This window comes from Pinus tabuliformis, chromosome Q (assembly GCF_031772625.1).
Source record: "Pinus tabuliformis cultivar Carrire ecotype Pingquan chromosome Q, CPIR1, whole genome shotgun sequence".
NCBI lineage: Eukaryota > Viridiplantae > Streptophyta > Pinopsida > Pinales > Pinaceae > Pinus > Pinus tabuliformis.
This window is the reverse complement of record NC_142296.1, coordinates 642296149-642315876: the sequence shown is the minus strand read 5'-3', so window position 1 is coordinate 642315876 and position 19728 is coordinate 642296149. Positions and strand designations below refer to the sequence as shown.

Sequence of the window (19728 nt, the reverse complement as noted above, 5' to 3'; positions counted from 1 at the left end):
AGATAACAAGAGGTTGTTCCTTCAGAGAAGTATGTTATGTATACCTTTGACATACTTATTAAGGTCTTCCCCCTCACCTTACTCTACTTGACTGAGCTGACAAGGGTTAACCCAAAACAACCCTCTAAATTAGGTGTTACTAGTTAGAGCACAAGCGTTGTGTTTTCACCAAGACTTACTCTAAACAGAACGCATTTTCCATCAGGGCATCATCGACTGAAGACAAGTAGTTTGTCATAAAGAGAGAGGACAATAGATAACTAGATGTTGACAGTTGTACAATTCCTCTTAGATTCGTTCGGCTTGTCTTGAGAGTCAAACACGGTTTCACAAGAGGCTAACCTATGGGAACAAGCAAGCGAAGAAAGCAAAAAGAAAAAAGCAGAAGTAAAGTGAAGGAAAAAAGTAAGAAAAGCAAACAATTAAGCAAAGCCAACAAGAAAGCAAGCCAAAGAAAATAAGCAAGCAAGCAAACATGCAAACCAGAATGCAAAACCAAGCAAAGAAAGGAAGCAAACAATACTCCTGCTCCTATGCTAAACAGTGTATGGGCCTACTTACGTGAAGTGATACTTCCAATGCAGCCACTGGTTCATGAGAAACACAATCAAGCGAACCAGAAAACATAAAAGATATAACAATGAAGACCAACACATTCCGAGTTTAAACACATCCACAGAGAAAAAATGAGTGTAAGCGCATGACATGCAATCTATGGATTACCATGGGGTTGTACAACAGTGCATGCAAATGTTAAGCATACACATACTCTTGACTGTGACATGCAAGAAAACGAGAGAAACAAAGACAAACTGCATTGTGCACGTGTGCTTGCTGTGTAAGATTCCTCCAATGCATAAGCGATGGGATCATGTTGTTCAAGTGGAGGAAGAAAAATCTGAGTGTTGGTTTGATCTTTAGTGTATATAGATGAGTGATAAGGAGCCTCGGGTGTTTCAAAAATTTTATGATCAGAAGTGGGACTAACCTGACGACAGCAAGGGCCTGACATAACCATAAACTCAGGCTAAAGTGCCTCGACAGCCTACGGGGTATAGATCATCAGAGACCAGTGTCTTAGACATGCTGCTGGTATGCAAGTCGAGTTGCAGTGTTGCTGAGTGATGGATGTCCTCTTGGTGTATCACAGCTTCACCTCCACATGCCAAGGTGTGCGGAGTCTTCGATGGTCGTTGGGTTCGATTGATGTTGCATTTTCACATTGCTCCTTGCTTGTACTTTGGCATGCTTGACATGTTCTTATGTCCGCAAAGATTGCATGTCCATTCGTTCGTCCCTCCATGAACACATCTTTTCATGTTCATCTGTCCGTCCATCCACGAACACATATTCGCATGTTTGTCTGTCCTTCCGTCCATCCATCCATCCACAAACACATCTTCGCATGTTCGTTTGTCTGTCCATCCGTGAACACATCTTTTCATGGTCGTTCGTTCGCAACCACATCTCCTTTCCTGGCTCGTTTGTTTGTCCGTTCGCGGACATGTGCTGTTGCATGTACTCTCCTCTTCTCATCCCATCTGTCATCGCGTCATGTCTATTCTACCTTAATTTGCAGTCACTCATGACGAGATGACGTCAAATCCATAAATCTCCTAGTCTACCATGATGCATGATCGTTTTCAGATGTGGGTGATTGGGAAAGAAGACAAGGTTACGAAACTATGTGAGGCAAGTTTTGAGCTAGGATGTGGGCTCCGGGCACTGCTGGTGAAAACTATGCAGAAGACACTGGGGATAGAGATGTGCAATCTGGATCAGAAGTGACCATCTGTGGGATTTGGCTCAGCTGGAGGATAGATCTATGCAATTTCTAGGAGAAGTGGTGTGGACTGTAGGAAGGCTTGGTAGGAAAAATATGTGCAATTTTCAGAGTGAGCGGGCAGCGACAGCTTGGCAGCAAGAACTGCACAGTTTATGGAGGGAACTGACAGCAGGCTGTTGGGAGCTGCTGGCGGGAAAAACTACACAGTTGCTGGGAGGCTTAATTGTTGACCACCTCTATGCAGTTTCTGTGCTGAGTAGACTGTCGGGCTACAAGAGGCTTGCTCATGAAATATGCACAATTTTCTGGGTGAGCAGTCAGCCCGCTGACTGGGTGACTGACTGGGAAAACTGGGCCATTTTCTGAGGGAGATAGGGATGGGGATTGGGTGTTTGTCCGGCTTGTCTGTGCAATTTTCTCAGTCAGTGGGGCGGGTAAGGTTTGCAGCCTCAACAAAAATTTTTAGGGGAGTGAGTCCGGGGGTGACTACCCGATCAAACTGTCTGATTGACCAGTAGGAGGGTTGATTGATCGACTTGCGGGAAGCGCAACTTGGAATGGCTTGTTGGATGCTTCTACTCTGTTTTGGGCAACAGTCGGTCGAGTCAATGGCGGGTTGAAGGTTTGGCTGTTAGAGGGGGATCCAGTCGTCAGAACTTCAACAAAGTGGCTAAGTGTGTCAGCGAGCGAATTTTTGCATACACGACCTTACAAACACACACTCACATGACTTGACGACAAGACGCTTAAAATAATCAAGACACACATGCTCAACATGATTGATCGACGGTATGAGAGACAAGTGCAACGCTTGTGATAGATCGTTAGACGACTGTGATGACGCTTACGCGACAGTTCATACAACTTCGTGTGTGAGTGCGATAGATGTTTACATAGCCAATACAACATGTACACACGAAGCGAAGACCTTGAACATCACCAGAACGAGGCCACGAGTATTGACATAGCAATCAACATGTTGAAGATGATAGTTCTTCGAATAAGTGAAAAAGAAGTGTGACATGTAGAAGCAACACATAAAGTGACTTTTCGAGTTTGCGCACATGCATGTTATTGAGGACAGGATGATATGACAATGACAAGCAATGCTGCAAACTCAACTAAGAGGTGTACTTTGAAAGATGTTCTGTGCTTGCCATACTTACCCTCAAGATGATCGTACATTCGACGAAGTTTGCATGCGGTCCTGATCTTTTCCATTACTCGGTTCTTTGGTCCTTCTCCTCAACTCCTTGGAAGTGATTCCTGCATGTCACCTTTTCCTATAGTCATTGAGAGGTGGATCTTTGCAATTTCAGCGGACAGTGACTGCTGCCAGAATGAGGCCGTGGGAGGTCCGTCTATGCAATTTTGTCATGCAAGACTGACAGGACAACTTGGAAAACACTGCGCAGTTTTGAGGCTCAAATCACTGCTACAGGACATGGGTCCCCGGAGGATACCTCTGCGCAATTTCTGAGTGCAGTGTAGCTAGACTGCTCTGCACATTTCGAGAGAGCAGTTCTTGTTGGGGCCTCTGTGGGCTGCAGGGTTTCAATAGGCAAGGGAGGTTGGTGTCTCTGCACACTGTGGGGTTTCAGCAAGCAAGGGAGGTTGGTATCTCTGCACACTGCGGGGTTTCAGCAGGCAAGGGATGAAGCTTAATGGTTGTAGAAACAAAGCCTATAGTTCCAGGAAGTTGGATGAGGTTGGTTTTCTTGGGAAAATGGCTAAGTGTGAGATTAGTGAAACATATGCAAACATTGATAGAACTCGACTGTGATCGCACACAGACACTTAGTGACACAATGTAGACCATCCAGAATACATAGGACATACTTTTCTTGATGCAACAATCTTCGTGACGTGAGTGTGAAACATGTCTATGTGATGACAACCACTCATACGCACACAATTCCCTTGAAGCAAGACAACATTCCCTTTGCATGATAAAAACAACCCCTATGCCCAAGTATGACACATGCTGCATGAAGATAAGAATACAGACAACTCTTAAGATCAAGGAGGGGAGCTTGAAATCATAAGCTTGCCAACAAGTGACCAAGGACAATCGATCGCAGGATCCGAGGTAGGCTCTGAAATTTGCATGCGAGCCAAAATTTTGGAGGGTGGTTGTAGCCGCTACAACAGGTTGTTACAGGGAAAGTTAATATGGCCTTTTTGCAAGGAAGACAAGGTATTTCGCCATGGAAGATGAAGCCATAGGAAAATCATACTATGCTTTGATGTTACAAAGGAACATTGTGTAGTGTATGTTAAAAGAGAACAAAGAAGATGTATCGTCTCTGCCCACTTATTCCAATCATTCTCGATTTTGGACATTGTTAATGAAGGCTAAAGAAGATTTTGGGTTTGATTGCAGATGGGCTCGCTCTTCCTTGTGATGAAGTTGCTTTCCAGTATCCGATGACCATGTTTGGGAAAAAGGACCAACCAACACCTGCAAATTTGAATCTGGATAAAATCATTGATAGCCATTCTAAAAAGGGAATGAACTCCACATCTAATTTTTACTGACTGATCCAATTTATCATTGTAGTGCACTCCTTTTAAGATCTCCTTAAAAAGATGAAATGTGCTTGAATCTTATGGGGCTTATGCAACTTCTAGTTGCAAGGTAGCAAAGCCAACTCACTAAAAATCTAGCCTATTTTGACCAAAAGTCAACATTGATAGGTGTTAATTTGATATAAAAAGAATGATTAAACCTTGTATCTATATTTTGGGTTAGCATGGTTAAAGTTAATTCAAATGTGGCTAACAGTTGAGAGATTTTCTAATGGAAGTATGCATAATGGTAAACCACATTAAAATTTCACAAAATATACTATTAGATATGTGATTTGACCACTACATTATATTTACACGTTCCATCGTTATACTTGCTTTTTACTTCGAATACTTTTTTTAATCAACATTCACAAAATTCCATTTTGTGTAATAAATAGCCTTAGGGAACTTGCACTTTGGATTAATTCTTTCCATCATTAAAAGGATAGCAGATTCAATTAATAACAAGTTAGCCAAGGCCATTTTGTGTAATAAATAGCCTTAGGGAACTTGCAGTTGGATTAATTCTTTCTGTCGCTAAAAAGATAGTAGATTCAATTAATAACAAGTTAGCCAAAAGGATTTACTTCTAGCTGGATGGATTCCCCTACCCAACAAATAGAACTTCACACCGATGTATTGTTTTTTAACTCTATTGATCTTTTAGATAGACAAATTGGAGTTCGAGTAGTGTTACTAATCCCTCTGTTTTGTGTTTATCTCATTTAATTTTAATATGCATTGTCCCCATAACAATTTGAACAGTTGACAATAGTCAATTTTGTTTTTATGTTTCTTTTTTTAAATCAAAACATTGTGAAAAATAAAAATAATAACAAGATGTGTTAATAAAATTTTGTGCCAACAATATTTCCAACAACTAGATAATATGTTAATACAATTTTGTAATGATTTTGTGAATATTTTGATATATTTTTAATATATTTGAGTAGTTACAATCTTAATACATGATATTAGACTTTTTATATATAGATATATATTTCTTTCAAACTATAATTCCCTCTAATTACATAATTTTAGAGTTGTGGAATTGTTGGCTTAAAATGTTGAAATAAGTAAATATTTCCCAAGTAGTTATGAAGTTATGTGTGTCTTGAAACTACCTAACACGTTCTAAAATATATGAACTTGAATTCTCCCTAGGAAAAAGCAATCAACACCTCCAAAATAATCGGATTTATGGTTGTGGTTCCATGGAAATGTGTAGATAATGCAATATGATAGGTTCTAAAATATATGAACTTGAATTCTCCCTAGGAAAAAGCAATCAACACCTCCAAAATAATCGGATTTATGGTTGTGGTTCCATGGAAATGTGTAGATAATGCAATATGATAGGTCATTTTTTAACTCAATTTTGATAGATCATGTAACTCATTTTCATGTGAGAGCGTAAGTGAAATTTTAATGGTAAATTATTTTAAGTTAAATTTATTTTAAATATTACTATAATTTTATTGAAATAAATAAAAATATAATATAATTTTAATTACAATATGGTATAGCACATTAGAAAATAATAAAAAAAAATTCAAATCATTTAGATTCTTTTTAAATTTTATTATAATTTTTATTCAAATTAATAATTAATGTTAAAAATAAGTTATTATATTATTTCAAATCTATTTAAATAAGAGATTTGAATATACTTTCATTAAAATTAAAATTATATATAATAAAAGACATGAATATACTTTTATTTTATTTATTTTTTATTTATTTTAAATTTCAAAATAATAATATTTTTTTAAGTATTAGTCTATATAATTAAATTTATATTAAATATATATAATTTAATATAATAGTTAAATTATTACTATCTTATTCATATCCTTTAAAAATTTATTTGGTATAAATTAATACGATATATGATACAAGCTATGAGTTACATATTTTTTCTTACAATTAATATTTCTGTGTCTTCTCTCTTTTCATAATAGTATCATGGGGTTTGAAAATATTGTCTTATTCTCTACTTTATATATTTATTTGTGCATCAATTTAAATTTATAATAATAAACAAAGTATTAATTAATTATTTGAAATAAAGATAGAGATAAAAACTAGTGTTAATAAAAGAATGTTGTAAGTAACTATTGAAACTATCAATAGTCTTCATAGTCTCTAAAGTCCTTATAAACAAACAACAAAATTTCCATCACTAATTTATCGGTTGTATCAAGTCTAGTTTCAAGTTCCAATTAGATTCAAGGTGGGAAGATCCTAGCCGTTATTGATGCACTCATAGTACAATTGATGTAATTCACCGAAGAAAGGTTTATCATTCGTCACATTCTTGCATATAAGTTATATGCATCATGATACATGGACCTATTTTCATATGAGATATATGCACCCTAATCGATGGAAAAACATTTTGAATATTTGTTGTATCTGCTTTTAGTGTCAATAATAGAATAATGCATTAGAACAATGAAATCTTCTTCATTGAATGAACATCACTATAACTAACAATATTGTTATTTAAATTAAATCTATTTGGTAAAATTTGGTAAAAAGTAATGTTTGTCTTCTCCTGAAGAATTCTTATGTAGCTCTAATGCTCTGAGGCATGTCAACCTTGTGATCCTTTGATCTGCCATGCTTCCTTTGTGACCTTAAGGCACTGCTTGTTAGGTCAACGTCCCTCCCGTTGCATCTTCCCTTTTACTCTACTTTGCTAATTTGAATCCCCCTTTTTTTTGTTTTTTTCTTTGCTTATTCCCATATTCTCCCTCCATATAGATCCTCTAGCCGTCAACCCCAGCCTTGGCCAGGTGGTTAATCATGACTAATCTGGCCTCCTCTCCTCATCTTGACCAGGAGGTCGAAGCTTTTAATTCCTTGGTTTGGAATGGACCTAAGTTCCAAAAGACTGCATCCTCTCATTTTGTGAAAAAATTGGATGAGATCCCCAAAGTCTAAATCTTGGCTCCCCAAACTAGGCTTCGAGCTCTCCAATTGGAAGATTGGGGCCTACTAGGTCAATTCATGGGCCTATGGCCCTCCCCATGAACAGTTTTCCAATGGGCCCTAAATAATTGGAAACCCTTGGTAGATGGAAGAGTCACTTCTTCATTTTGTGGCAAGGCTTTCTTCACCATCTTCTTCGAGAAAAAATTAGATCGAGATCAAATATTCCACAGTGGGTTGTACTTCATGGGAGCACAAGGGTTTTATTTGGATTGATGGAGCCCCAACTTCAACCTCGATTTCAATGTCCCTTCCTTTGTTTCTATGGGTGAAGTTTTCCTTCCTTCCCCTTCACTGTTGGAATGATGCCACCTTCAGAACGATCGGGAACACATTGCAGAAATTTGTTGATTTTGCTGAACCCTAAGATGGACTATTCTCTTGTGCTAGGATATGTGGCAATCAATCTAAGCTTGGAGATTTGGGCACACATTCAAGAAGTCGACTAAGATCAACTACCATTCAAATGCAAAGTTTGTCACGACTATTGACATTTCACTAGAAATTTCCTAAAGAAACTAGAAGATCAGGAGAAGCAAAGTGATCAAGGGGACCAATGGCAAAAAGCTAAAAAGAGAAAATTCCCTCAAAAGCTAAATCCTCCTTCAACCCAGCCATAGAGAGAAGCGCTTGCTAAAGAATTTGCACCCCCCTCTCCAAATAACAAATCGGTAGGAAATGGAGAAGGAAAAAACAAATTAATTAACGGAGGAATCTCAGGTAATAGGTATGAAACACATGAAAATCAAGATGAAGATGAGGAGATCCCCTAGGAAAATCCCCTAACCGTGGATCTGACCCCTATCCTCGTACCTTCCCAAGGCCCAACGAAAGAATCTAAGGTAGTTAGATCCAATGAAGACCCAACGCATATGCAAGTCAAATCCTCAAAAGCAGAGGAATACTTTTTTTTTTCTAAGGGATGGTATGACAGGAGCTCCATTTTCCAGTTCAGCAGATGAAAAATAAAAAGCATACAAAGCCAGGGATATTAATCCTAGAACCTGTTGATCAAGGAGGAAATCCAATAGATAAATAAGGATTGAACAAATGAAAAAAAGAGAGAAAGAACTAGGCCATTAACCCACCCTCAAAAACATCCAAATGGGTGACCTATGAAGTAAAGGAAATAAGAGAAGTTTTGGATTTTCCCTGCCTAAAGGGGTTCCCCACTCAAAATGTAAGCAATGATAGTTCTCTCCTATAATTGTAGGGGCTTAGGGTCTAGAAAAAGGAAATCATAAGTGAAATATCTAATCAAGAAGGAAAATCCCTTTATTGCCCTTCTCCAGGAGACAAAGCTTGAGGATCAAGAAATATTAGCCCAACACTTTTAATTGTGGAATGGATGTCTTCAATTAGTGCCCATTGATCACCTTTCACTCCTCCATGTAAAAAGGATCTATGTCAGAGGAAATGATGAGCTAAGAAGAAATTTTGTTTGAAAAATATCATTCTCTACTAAAATATGAAGAGGAATATTGGACACTTAATGCTCAAAGCTTACGACTATAGGGAGGAGATTGAAACAACAAATTCTTTCATAAACAAGTGAAAAATAAGTAGAGGAAAAAAAATATTTAGGAGATTGAGGTAAATGGTACCAAGATAGGAGACTTCCAACAAATCAAGAAAGCAACGGTGTGATTTTTTAGTAATATCTACTCTCATAAGGACCCTCTCTCATAGGAGGTTGAACTCTATATATTGGAGCATACTTAGCATGCCAAACCTACTAAGTATGCAAAACAATATACAGGGTGATGTTGGATAGTCGAGAAGTGGAGGTTGCAAATAAAATTTGTAGCAATCGACAAGGAAAGTTTGGGGCTGGGGTAGAGAAGGAATTCAATGCAGAGATGGAGATGGTTAGCAGTAGGATGAGGCATAACAATGTGATGAAGCTTTTGTGTTGCATTTCAAGCAATGATTGGAATCTATTGGTCTACGAATTTGTGCCCAACGACAACTCATTTGATTTCTGAAGTGGGAATGACAATGGTTCGTCAAGAGAATTGTTGCAGTGGCTTGTTCATCCTAAGATTGCAGTAAGTGTTGCTGGAATTGTGAGACACTTGTTTAAGATTGTGACAGGGATGACCAATCTGAATAGTGTCACCATGATAAACCTCACAATAAAAACGCCTATCACCATACTTAATATACGACCATAGTATTAACTTTCTACTTACACACCAATAGCATTTTATATATAATAAATTTGTATCTATAATATATATTATAGATATTCATATATACTATACACTCTATTATAGTATTACTATAAATTAACATAGATTTAATATATATTATATTATTAATATACTATAATATAATTTAAAAAATAATATATATGTAATTAATTTATATTTTATTAGTGTATTAATTCATTCCTATATTATTGTATTATATTATTTAATATAATATTTTTTATATAAATTATTTTTGTAGTTTTAAGTCGACCATATTATTTATGTTTTTTATATTTACTTGGTGCTTTTGAAACTCGACTGAAACACTGAAAATCCTAACAACATAAACATAAAAAATAAATATGATTATGTTAATTATTAATTGATATGTGAATAATATTAATTATTTTATATCATTTTTAATATTATAATAATATAAAAAATAAATATGATACATAGACCTAAAATAAATAAATATGATTATATTAATTATTAATTGATATGTGAATAATATTAATTATTTATATTATTAAATAAATATGATTATATTAATTATTAATTGATATGTGAATAATATTAATTATTTATATTATTTTTAATATTATAATAGATGTTTAAAAACCAAAAAACAACTGTACAGATTTATTTTATTTTTTAATGTAAATATATTCATTTTATAAACATTCAAATTTTAATTAAGATTCAAGTTTTCATATTTAAAAAAGTAATTACAAATTTTCCAAACCTTTGCGTAACACTATTGCATCCCGACAAAAGTAAACAGACAGGCATATATGATGTCATACCGTGTACGATTTACTTCTCTCTTTTGTCTTTTAATTTATTTAGAATTCAGTTTTAAATTTTACCATGCTTTGAGTTTTTTTCATATATTTTTGTGTGGCCGAAACTACAACCATTTATCACTGTAATCATTCACTGTTCACCTTATGCACTTGTCATGTTGTTTGGGGATTCTAATGACATGTATTCCAACAAATTGAAAACAGCACTTGAGGAATGGGAAAGGTCTGAGCTTATTTCCATTGCAGACTCAGATAACGGGGTTGGAGTAAATTAAACTACACATATTGGATAAATAGCAAAATTAATAATTAAGTATTAGATACTTGGAATTGGCAATCACACAAGGATACTCTTGGAAAAGATGATAAGAATTCTTACCTGGGCAGCATGAATTCATCTGATTTTGGGACATTGGCAAGAGCGTCTCTCCATTTCTGAATAGTCTCTCTGTCCTGTCGCTGTTTCTGTAGGTGGTGGGAGTACAGGGTTTCAATGTAAACTCCATTTAGATCGAAGGTTCCACTTCATAGAAAACGGGTAAAATAGTACCCCTCGCCTTTGTCATGAGGAAGAGTTCATCCATGCACCAAGAAGATTCCGGAAATCTGGGAGAAAATATAACGATATTGACATACGCCAATTGAATAGGCACCTCCATTTGAGTTTCAATCTTGCGTGCCCCCACCAATTCTGGCTTGTCCAGAAATACTCGTAATCCATGGGAAACAAGGCGATCGTAGAGAGGCTGGGCGAATTTCTCCTTCGTGTCTGGCCCGCGATGACTCAAGAAAACATGGTAATGGCGAGGAGGACAGGTTTTGAAGACGCTGTCCATGACTTTACCCAAGAGCACCTCCTGGCCCCTAAATATTCAAGCAGAGTGTAAAATAAGCAGTGAGAAACGCTTTTATGTATTAAGTTACAATGGTGAGAAACCTCTGCCAATCGATCAAATTGAAAACGATCATTAAGGATTTGAATAGTAGGAAATGCTCACCCATTGCTCTCCTCCAGCTGGAAACCACTTATATTGGAAACATCGAACAGAGCGTCTCTCCAAGCCTGAATAGTTTGCGAGTCGTATCGTCCTTTCTCCTCATGGGCACGCAGCGATTGAGCATATGGTCTTTCATCATCTTTGCTCGTAAACCTGAGATGAAAAGGTTTGACTTTATAAAAAACGGGGAGAATAGGCGCCTCCTACGTTCTAAATGCATCTCCAGATAGTTCAGTCTTTCGTTGGCGCAGCTGCTCGAGTACTCTCCTACCGCACCGGACTCTCGGACAACCGTCAACTAAAAGCCATTCCAACGACATCGCATATTCCACACCTGGCAGATCCTGTATCTTAGGGCATCCCTTAACCCATAGCCATCTGAGCTTTTGGAGGAACGTCAACGGTGCTATGTTCTCCAGCTCCTTGCAATGCTCTCCAGCTCCTTGCAATCCCGGACATCCAAACTCTTTAAAGAAATCAAATGTTCCACACCTGGCAGATACTGTATCTTAGGGCATCCCTCAACCTGTAGCCATCTGAGCTTTTTGAGGAACGTCAACGGTGCTATGCTCTCCAGCTCCTTGCAATCCCTGACATCCAAACTCTCTAAAGTAATCAAATGTTCCACACCTGGCACATCCGGTATCTTAGGGCATCCCCGAACATTTAGGCTTTTGAGCTTTTGGAGTAACGTCAACGGTGATATGCTCTCCAGCTCCTTGCAATCCCTGACATTCAAACTCTCTAAAGAAATCAAATGTTCCAAACCTTGGAGTGTTTGTATCTCAGGGCATTGCTCAACATGCAGGCTTTTGAGGTTTTGGAGGAACATCAACGGTGATATGCTCGGCAGACTTGGGCATGCATAAACTGGCAGGCTCTGCAATGAAGTCAAATGTTCTAAACTTGGTAGCCTTTGCCAGCGACAAATGGAGATGTGGACGGTATAGGCGGGCAGGGTCGATGGGCAGGAGCACGGCAGACGGCAGAGTCGCCGGAGCTGCGTGACCTGTAATCGCCGGAGAGGGATGCCTGCATGTAACTGCCATGATCCATGGTCAAGCATGTAAGGGCACCATGATATCAAGGAGGCCGTCTGCCGCTGTCAGAGGGTGTAAGGACATAGTATTAACTTTGCTATGGAGGTGGAAATAGGAACGGCCGTTGATATCTAGTGTTTGGAGCTTTTGGAGCTGCCCCAACCCTGTTATACTATTGGTAGGTGATATCAAGGAGGCCGTCTGCCGCTGTCAGAGGGTGTAAGGACATAGTATTAACTTTGCTATGGAGGTGGAAATAGGAACGGCCGTTGATATCTAGTGTTTGGAGCTTTTGGAGCTGCCCCAACCCTGTTATACTATTGGTCTGACCGATATCAAAAAGAGTCAACGTCTCCAAAGACGTCAAATGTTCCAGACTTGGCAGCTCTAGTAGGCTCGTCAATCTAGAAAGGTTTAGTTTTCGGAGCTTTGTGAGCGACCCCAACGTTGGTATCCTCTCCAGTTTCGAGCAGCATTCTGTAATATCCAACGTCTGCAGGCTGGAGCATTTTGTAATATCCAACGTCTGCAGTCTGTAGCATTCTGTAATATCCAACGTCTGCAGGCTGCAGCATCCTGTAATATCCAACGTCTGCAGTCTGAAGCATTCTGTAATATCCAACGTCTGCAGACTGCAGCATCCTGTAATATGCAACGTCTGCAGGCCGAAGCATCCTGTAATATCCAACGTCTGCAGGCTGCAGTATTCTGTAATATCCAACGTCTGCAGGCTGGAGCATTCTGTAATACCCAACGTCTGCAGGCTGTAGCATCCTGTAGTATCCAACGTCTGCAGGCTGAAGCATGCTGTAATATCCAACGTCTGCAGGCTGCAGCATCCTGTAATATCCAACTTCTGTAGGCTGCAGCATCCTGTAATATCCAACGTCTGCAAAGAAGTCAAACGTTCCAAACTTGGCATCTTCTGCAGCTTTTGGCATCCAACATAAAGTATCTGGAGCTTTTCTAGCTGGGCCAACCCTGGTATGCTGTGCAGCTCATCGCTTCTCCTAATGTCCAACGTCTTCAAAGAAATCAAATTTTCCAAACCCAAGAGCGATTTTATGTAGTAACAACCACTAGCATCTAGTGTTTGGAGCTTTGTGAGCTGCCACAACTCTGGTATGCTCATAAGGTTCTGGCACCCACTAACATTCAACGTCTCCAAAGACGTGAGACGTTCCACGCCTGGCAGCTCTCGTATGTCATTGCATTCACTAACATTTAATATCTCGAGCTTTGTGAGATTCCCCAACTCTAGTATTCCCTGAAGCTTCTTGCACTCACTAACATTCAACTTCTTCAAAGAAGTCAAATATTTCAACTCTGGTATGCTCTCAAGGTTCCGGCACCCACTAACATTCAACGTCTCCAAAGACGTGAGACGTTGCACGCCTGGCAGCTCTCGTATCCCATTGCACTTACTAACATTTAATATCTGGAGCTTTGTGAGCTTCCCCAACTCTGGTATGTTTTGAAACTTCTCACACTCACTAACATTCAACTTCTTTAAAGAAGTCAAATATTTCAAACCTAAGAGCCCTTGCATCTGGCACCCGCCAACATCTAGTGTTTGGAGCTTTGTGAGCTGCCACAACTCTGGTATGCTCTCAAGGTTCCGGCACCCACTAACATTCAACGTCTCCAAAGACGTGAGACGTTGCACGCCTGGCAGCTCTCGTATCCCATTGCACTTACTAACATTTAATATCTGGAGCTTTGTGAGCTTCCCCAACTCTGGTATGTTCTGAAGCTTCTTGCACTCACTAACATTCAACTTCTTCAAAGAAGTCAAATATTTCAAACCTAAGAGCCATTCTATCTGGCACCCACCAACATCTAGTGTTTGGAGCTTTGTGAGCTGCCCCAACTCTGGTATGCTCTCAAGGTTCCGGCACCCACTAACATTCAACGTCTCCAAAGACTTGAGACGTTGCACGCCTGGCAGCTCTCGTATCCCATTGCACTTACTAACATTTAATATCTGGAGCTTTGTGAGCTTCCCCAACTCTGATATGTTCTGAAGCTTCTTGCACTCACTAACATTCAACTTCTTCAAAGAAGTCAAATATTTCAAACCTAAGAGCCATTGTATCTGGCACCCACCAACATCTAGTGTTTGGAGCTTTCTGAGCTGCCCCAACCATCGTATGTTTTGAAGCTTCTTACACTCACTAATATTCAACGTCTCCAAAGACGTAAGAAGTTCCACACCTCGCAGCTCTCGTATCTCATAGCATCTACGGACATTTAATATTTGAAGCTTTCTGAGCTGCCCCAAGCCTCTTATGCTCTGCAGCTTCTCGCATCCACTAACATTCAACGTCTTCAAAGAGGTCAAATGTTCCAAACCGAAGAGCGATTGTATCTCACAGCACCCACTAACATCTATTGTTCTGAGCTTTGTTTGTAGCCCCAAACTTGGTAATCTCTGCAGCTTCTTGCATCCACTAACATTCAACTTCTTCAAAGAAGTCAAATGTTCCAAACCTGACAGCGTATGTATCCCTCTGCTTCCACTAACATCTATGCTCTGGAGCTTCTCGCATCCGCTAACATGAAAAGTCTCCAACGAGGTCAAATGTTTCAAGCCTGGCAACGTCTGTATCTCACGGCAGCCACTAACATCTAGTGTTTGGAGCTTTGTGAGCTGCCCCAACCCTCCTATGCTCTGGAGTTTCTGGCACCCGCTAACATTAAAAGACTCTAAAGAAGTCAAATTTTCCAAACCTGGCAGCAATTTTATCTCACTGCATCCACTAACATTTAACTCTGGGAGTTTTGTGAGCTGCCCCAACCCTGGTATGCTCTGGAGCTTCTGGCATCCGCTAACAATAAACGTCTCCAAAGAATTCAAATGTTTTAAACCTGATAGCCATTTTATCTGGCTGCATCCACTAACATCTAGTATTTGGAGCTTGATGAGCTGCCCCAACTCTGGTATGCTCTCGAGATTCTTGCATCCCCTAACATCTAACGTCTCCAAAGAAGTGAAATGTTCCAGACCAGGCAGCTCTCGTATCTCACTGCACCCTTCCAGAGATAGATACTTGAGTACAGTTAAATTCCCGAATGATTTTGGAAGCATCTGCAAGCAAGAAGCGCCTTTCAAATCGAGATATTGGAGGTTTGTTAGATCTCCGAAGGAATCGGGCAGCGACATCATTCCTGAGCACTCTGTCATCTCTAAGTATTTCAACGAGCGCAGCCCACAAAATTCTTCCGGCAAAGCTATGAATGGGAGTGGTCCAGAACATTTGACTACAATCTTTTCAAGGAGCTCCAGTTGACCTATGGACCATGGAAACCGTGAAAGGGGAGCGCAAATAATTAGCTCCCGCAACTGGAGAGGAACCTGCGATGTTTAGATATCAACTATCAGACGATTTTCATCTACGAAATGAAATGAAACGAAGGAATAATTAACACAAAAATTTACCAAACCTGAGATTCAGTTTGCCACAATTCTGTTAGTCTGCTTCCTTCCACTTCTAAAACGCGTAATTTCTCCATGGAAATCCAGAAAGGAAGAGAAGAGTGGGTGCACTTATGCCACTTCAGCCATAAGAGATCAGCTGATCCCACCCTAGTCAATATCTTGTCTACATAACCACCTTGAGCTGCAAGAAATTTCAAATTCCTGGAACCACTAAACGTCTCACCACTCTGTTTGCAACATGGCATTTCAGTTTCATCTCCGGGGTCTCCATTCATTGTAATTCCGCGGAATTGGGCTAGTTCCTGTTCAATCATGATAACTATAAAATACAGAGATGCATTTCTCTTAAGAATAAATGGAAACTCAAAGGTATTAAACCGTTTACAAAGGTTTCAAGGATTGCAGAAGCACTTACAGATGACGATTTCTCAAGCAAATCATTGATCTGCTTGGTCTCCTCCTGATGCCAAAGCCGACGTGGCGTTAGTCTGTTAGCCTTATTTCTTCCATAATTTCGCAGGAGTTCATTCATTTCTATTTTACTGGTCACCTGCAATAGACATCTTTTCTCTAGCTTCTCAAGTCCTTCCGTGCCGAATATCCTTGTTGCGCTATCACCGTCTTCACCAATGAAGAAGCAAGCAACATCCAAGAATATTTGTTGTTCCACTTCATTAAGTGAATCATAACAAATATTAAGTTTATGCTTTATGTCGAAAGGTAGTATGCAGTTGTGTCGAAGTTGATTCAATTGCTCTTCCCAGCCAGATCTGTCTTTTCCACTCAGACGCTCCCCTAGTTCTTTCAACGGTAGTGGCAAACCATCACAGGCCATTACAAACTCTTCTACCAGAGATTCAAATAGCGGATCATCAGAAGGGTGTCGTGGAAACGGGCGATCCAAGTCAGAGGAGAGTAAAAGGTTCTGGAAATCTTGTATATTTAGTCCAAGTAGATGATAAATGAACGGGTGTCGTAAATACGGGAGATAGAAGGCATAGGAGAGTAAAAGCTTTCGGGAGTCTTCTCTATTTAGTCCGGCCAGATGATAAATGGATGAATATGAAATGCCTGACATATTAAGGACATCCTTGGCACTAGAGGTAACCAAAATCAAGCTTTCTGGGTGAAGGACATTCTTGATTGGCAATAACGCAACAAGTTGATCCACATGATCAACTTCATCTAATATTACGGCGAGAGCGTCACAAGACGGGAGATGCTGTTTGACACTCTCAACTCCGACATTGGGACTATGTTTGAAGACCTCAATGACCTTACCTTCCAAATCTTTTAGAGCACGTTCTCTCAAATTAAACAAAACGGAGGATTCTTTGAATTTTGATATCTTACAAAATTCTTTCGCCAGCGTTGTTTTCCCAATTCCGGCAGCACCCAGAATTCCCACAACCTTAGCCTCCTCCACAGGCTGCTTCTCTTGCTGCGATAGCACCCAATTTTCAAAAGCTTCTAATTTTTCGGTCAGCCCAATGTAATACTCTTCCACGGGCGTCCTCTGGATGACTTTGAATTGCTTTGAAACATCTTCGTCGAGAATCTGAATCTTTTCCACCGCTCTTTGCACTTCGTAGCTTTGCCTGAACACTTCTGATGGTTCTTGAATATATTTCAACACGCTTTCCACAATCTTATTCATGAGCGCCTTTTTGTTCTCCTCTTTGTTCCTAAATATTCTGTTAAGTGTAAAATAATTTAATAAGCAGTGAGAAACACACTCGAGTGATATGTAGCTATTATTCCAACAAATTGAAAACTAACACTTACAAGGATGGGAAAGTCTGAGCTATTTCCATTGCAGATTGGCTATCCAACCGGTATGAAGTATAGTAAACTATGCATCCAATTTGCAGAGCAAAATTAATGATTAATTTTGCTCCATGCTTATTAGATACCTGGAATTTGCAATGAAACAGGATGCTCTGGGAAAAGATTATAAGAATTCTTACCCGGCCAGCATCAAATCATCTGATTTTGGGACATTGGCAAGCGCGCCTCTCCATCTCTTAATAGTCTCTATGTTATGTCGCCGTTTCTTTAGGTGGGAGAGCAGGGTTTCATTGTAAAATCCATCAAGATCGGCTGGCTTCACTCCATAGAAAACTGGAAGAATCTTAGCCGCGCACGTTTGCATAAGCAAGAGTTCATCCAGACACCAAGAAGATTCCGGAAATTTGGGAGAAAATATAACAATATTGACAGAGGCGAATTGAATAGCCGCCTCTATTTGAGGTTCAATCCGGTGTGCCGCCACCAATTCTGGCTTGTCCAGAAATACTCGTAACCCCAGAAGGCCGTTAAGGCGACCGTAAAGAGGTTCGGCGAATTCCTCCTTTGTTTCTCCACGATGACATATGAAAACATGGTAAAACCGGGCTTTCATCACGCTTTCCACGCTTTTCACGATTTTGCACAAGAGCTCCTCCTCGCCCCTAAATATTCAAACAGAGTGTAAAATAAGCAGTGAGAAACGGTTTTATATATCTAAGTCACTAGGGTGAGAAACCCTTCAATCTACCAAATTGAAAACGATTAACGATTCGAATTGTGGGAGATGCTTACCCATTACGCTTCTTCAGCTCGAAACCCTTTCGTTTGGAAACATTCTCCAGAGCGTTTCTCCAAGCCTGCATAGTTTGCGAGTCGTATGGTCCTCCCTCATGGGCACGCAGCCATTGAGCATATGGTCCCTTACCACCTTTGCCCGTGTACCTAAGATGAGAAGGTTCCACTTGATAAAACACAGGGAGAATGGGCGCCTCCGACTTTGTCATCTGGACGAGCGTATCCATGCACCATTTACAAGAAACATAATTTTCAGAAAATATAGCGATCTGGAGAGAGGCTAGTGAAATGGCAACTTCCACGCGAGGTGTAACCTCCTTGTCAATCCCGTCCAGAAAAACTTGCAATCCACGGCCAACAAGACCCACGCTGAGTTCCTTGGCGAAGTCTCCGGTTTCATCCGCAAAATGGTTAACAAATATGTCAAAATAGTCATCAGGAGTCGACGCAGAGCGAGGGGCAGTGGAGGAGGAAGCAATGTCATAGTGATGATGGGTGGCTGTTATTTCTGCCATAGAAATTGGAAAGAATAGATGGATAGAAGAAAATTTGAAATGATGATGCGCAGCTGTGTACTTAGATGGCTGGAGGAATGTGTTGTAGGCAACAGCAGATATCTCTGGCCAAAATGATTATGCGCAGGCGTGTAGTTAGATCGCTGTTGTAGAGATCTCTAGCGAAAATGATGATGTGCAGTAGTGTAGATAGATGGCTCGAAGTGTTCTAGGCGACTGCATTAATCTATTGCAAAGGTGTTAGAAGTATTGGGCAGCTGTCACATTTGTTCTTAATGGGCGTCTTTATGGACTGGATGGGCAGCTGTCACATTTGTTTTAATGGGCGTGCTTTATGCGTTGCATGTGTACCGTTGCATGTAAGTGATACACATCCCACTACGCAGAACAATAAAGACTCCGTATGTAGCTATTTTCATGATGGGATTCTTAAGATGGTGACATGTTACAGCAGTTGTTTATAACGCGATTTTTTGAAAGTTTTTCCGGCGGTTTTTCTGGTCAAGTTTGATAACTAGTTTCTGCACAATGAAAGCGTCCCAGGGGTTTTCGAGGGTACTGAATCCAAATATGCAGTTAAAAAACCATTTTAACTGCAACAAATCAAGATTTAACCTCAATTTCTTTCCGTCACCAAAATCTCTAAAATATCGCATTATAAACAACTCCATTTTCACAATAGGAATACATGATTGGCGAACCTAAAAAATAGAGGTAGAATTATCTACTCAGTCGCCCGCGGTTTAACCTTCTGTGTCATCTATTCTTTTTTCAAATGTATTTGATGTTAAATAAAAATAAATG

The 19728-nt window shown here is 39.6% G+C and overlaps 1 protein-coding gene across 6 annotated transcripts in view; it reads right to left on the bottom strand.

Moving 5' to 3' along the window:
- Positions 1 to 19101, bottom strand: part of LOC149221100 (uncharacterized) — a 96539-nt gene extending 77438 nt beyond the window's left edge. For 5 of the 6 annotated variants that reach the window (XM_089384999.1, XM_089385000.1, XM_089385002.1 and 2 more), the window contains exons 1-6: positions 18407 to 19101; positions 17794 to 18276; positions 16242 to 17520; positions 15832 to 16128; positions 11348 to 15742; positions 10729 to 11213 (exon numbers count right to left, since the gene is read on the bottom strand). In XM_089384999.1, the coding sequence (XP_089241125.1) occupies positions 12560 to 15742; positions 15832 to 16128; positions 16242 to 17520; positions 17794 to 18276; positions 18407 to 18924 (5760 nt within the window). In that variant the 5' untranslated portion in view covers positions 18925 to 19101 and the 3' untranslated portion in view covers positions 10729 to 11213; positions 11348 to 12559. The remainder of the gene's footprint in view (positions 1 to 10728; positions 11214 to 11347; positions 15743 to 15831; positions 16129 to 16241; positions 17521 to 17793; positions 18277 to 18406) is intronic. The other variant, XM_089385004.1, reaches the window with a different exon arrangement.
- Between the last annotated feature and the right edge of the window lie 627 nt (positions 19102 to 19728).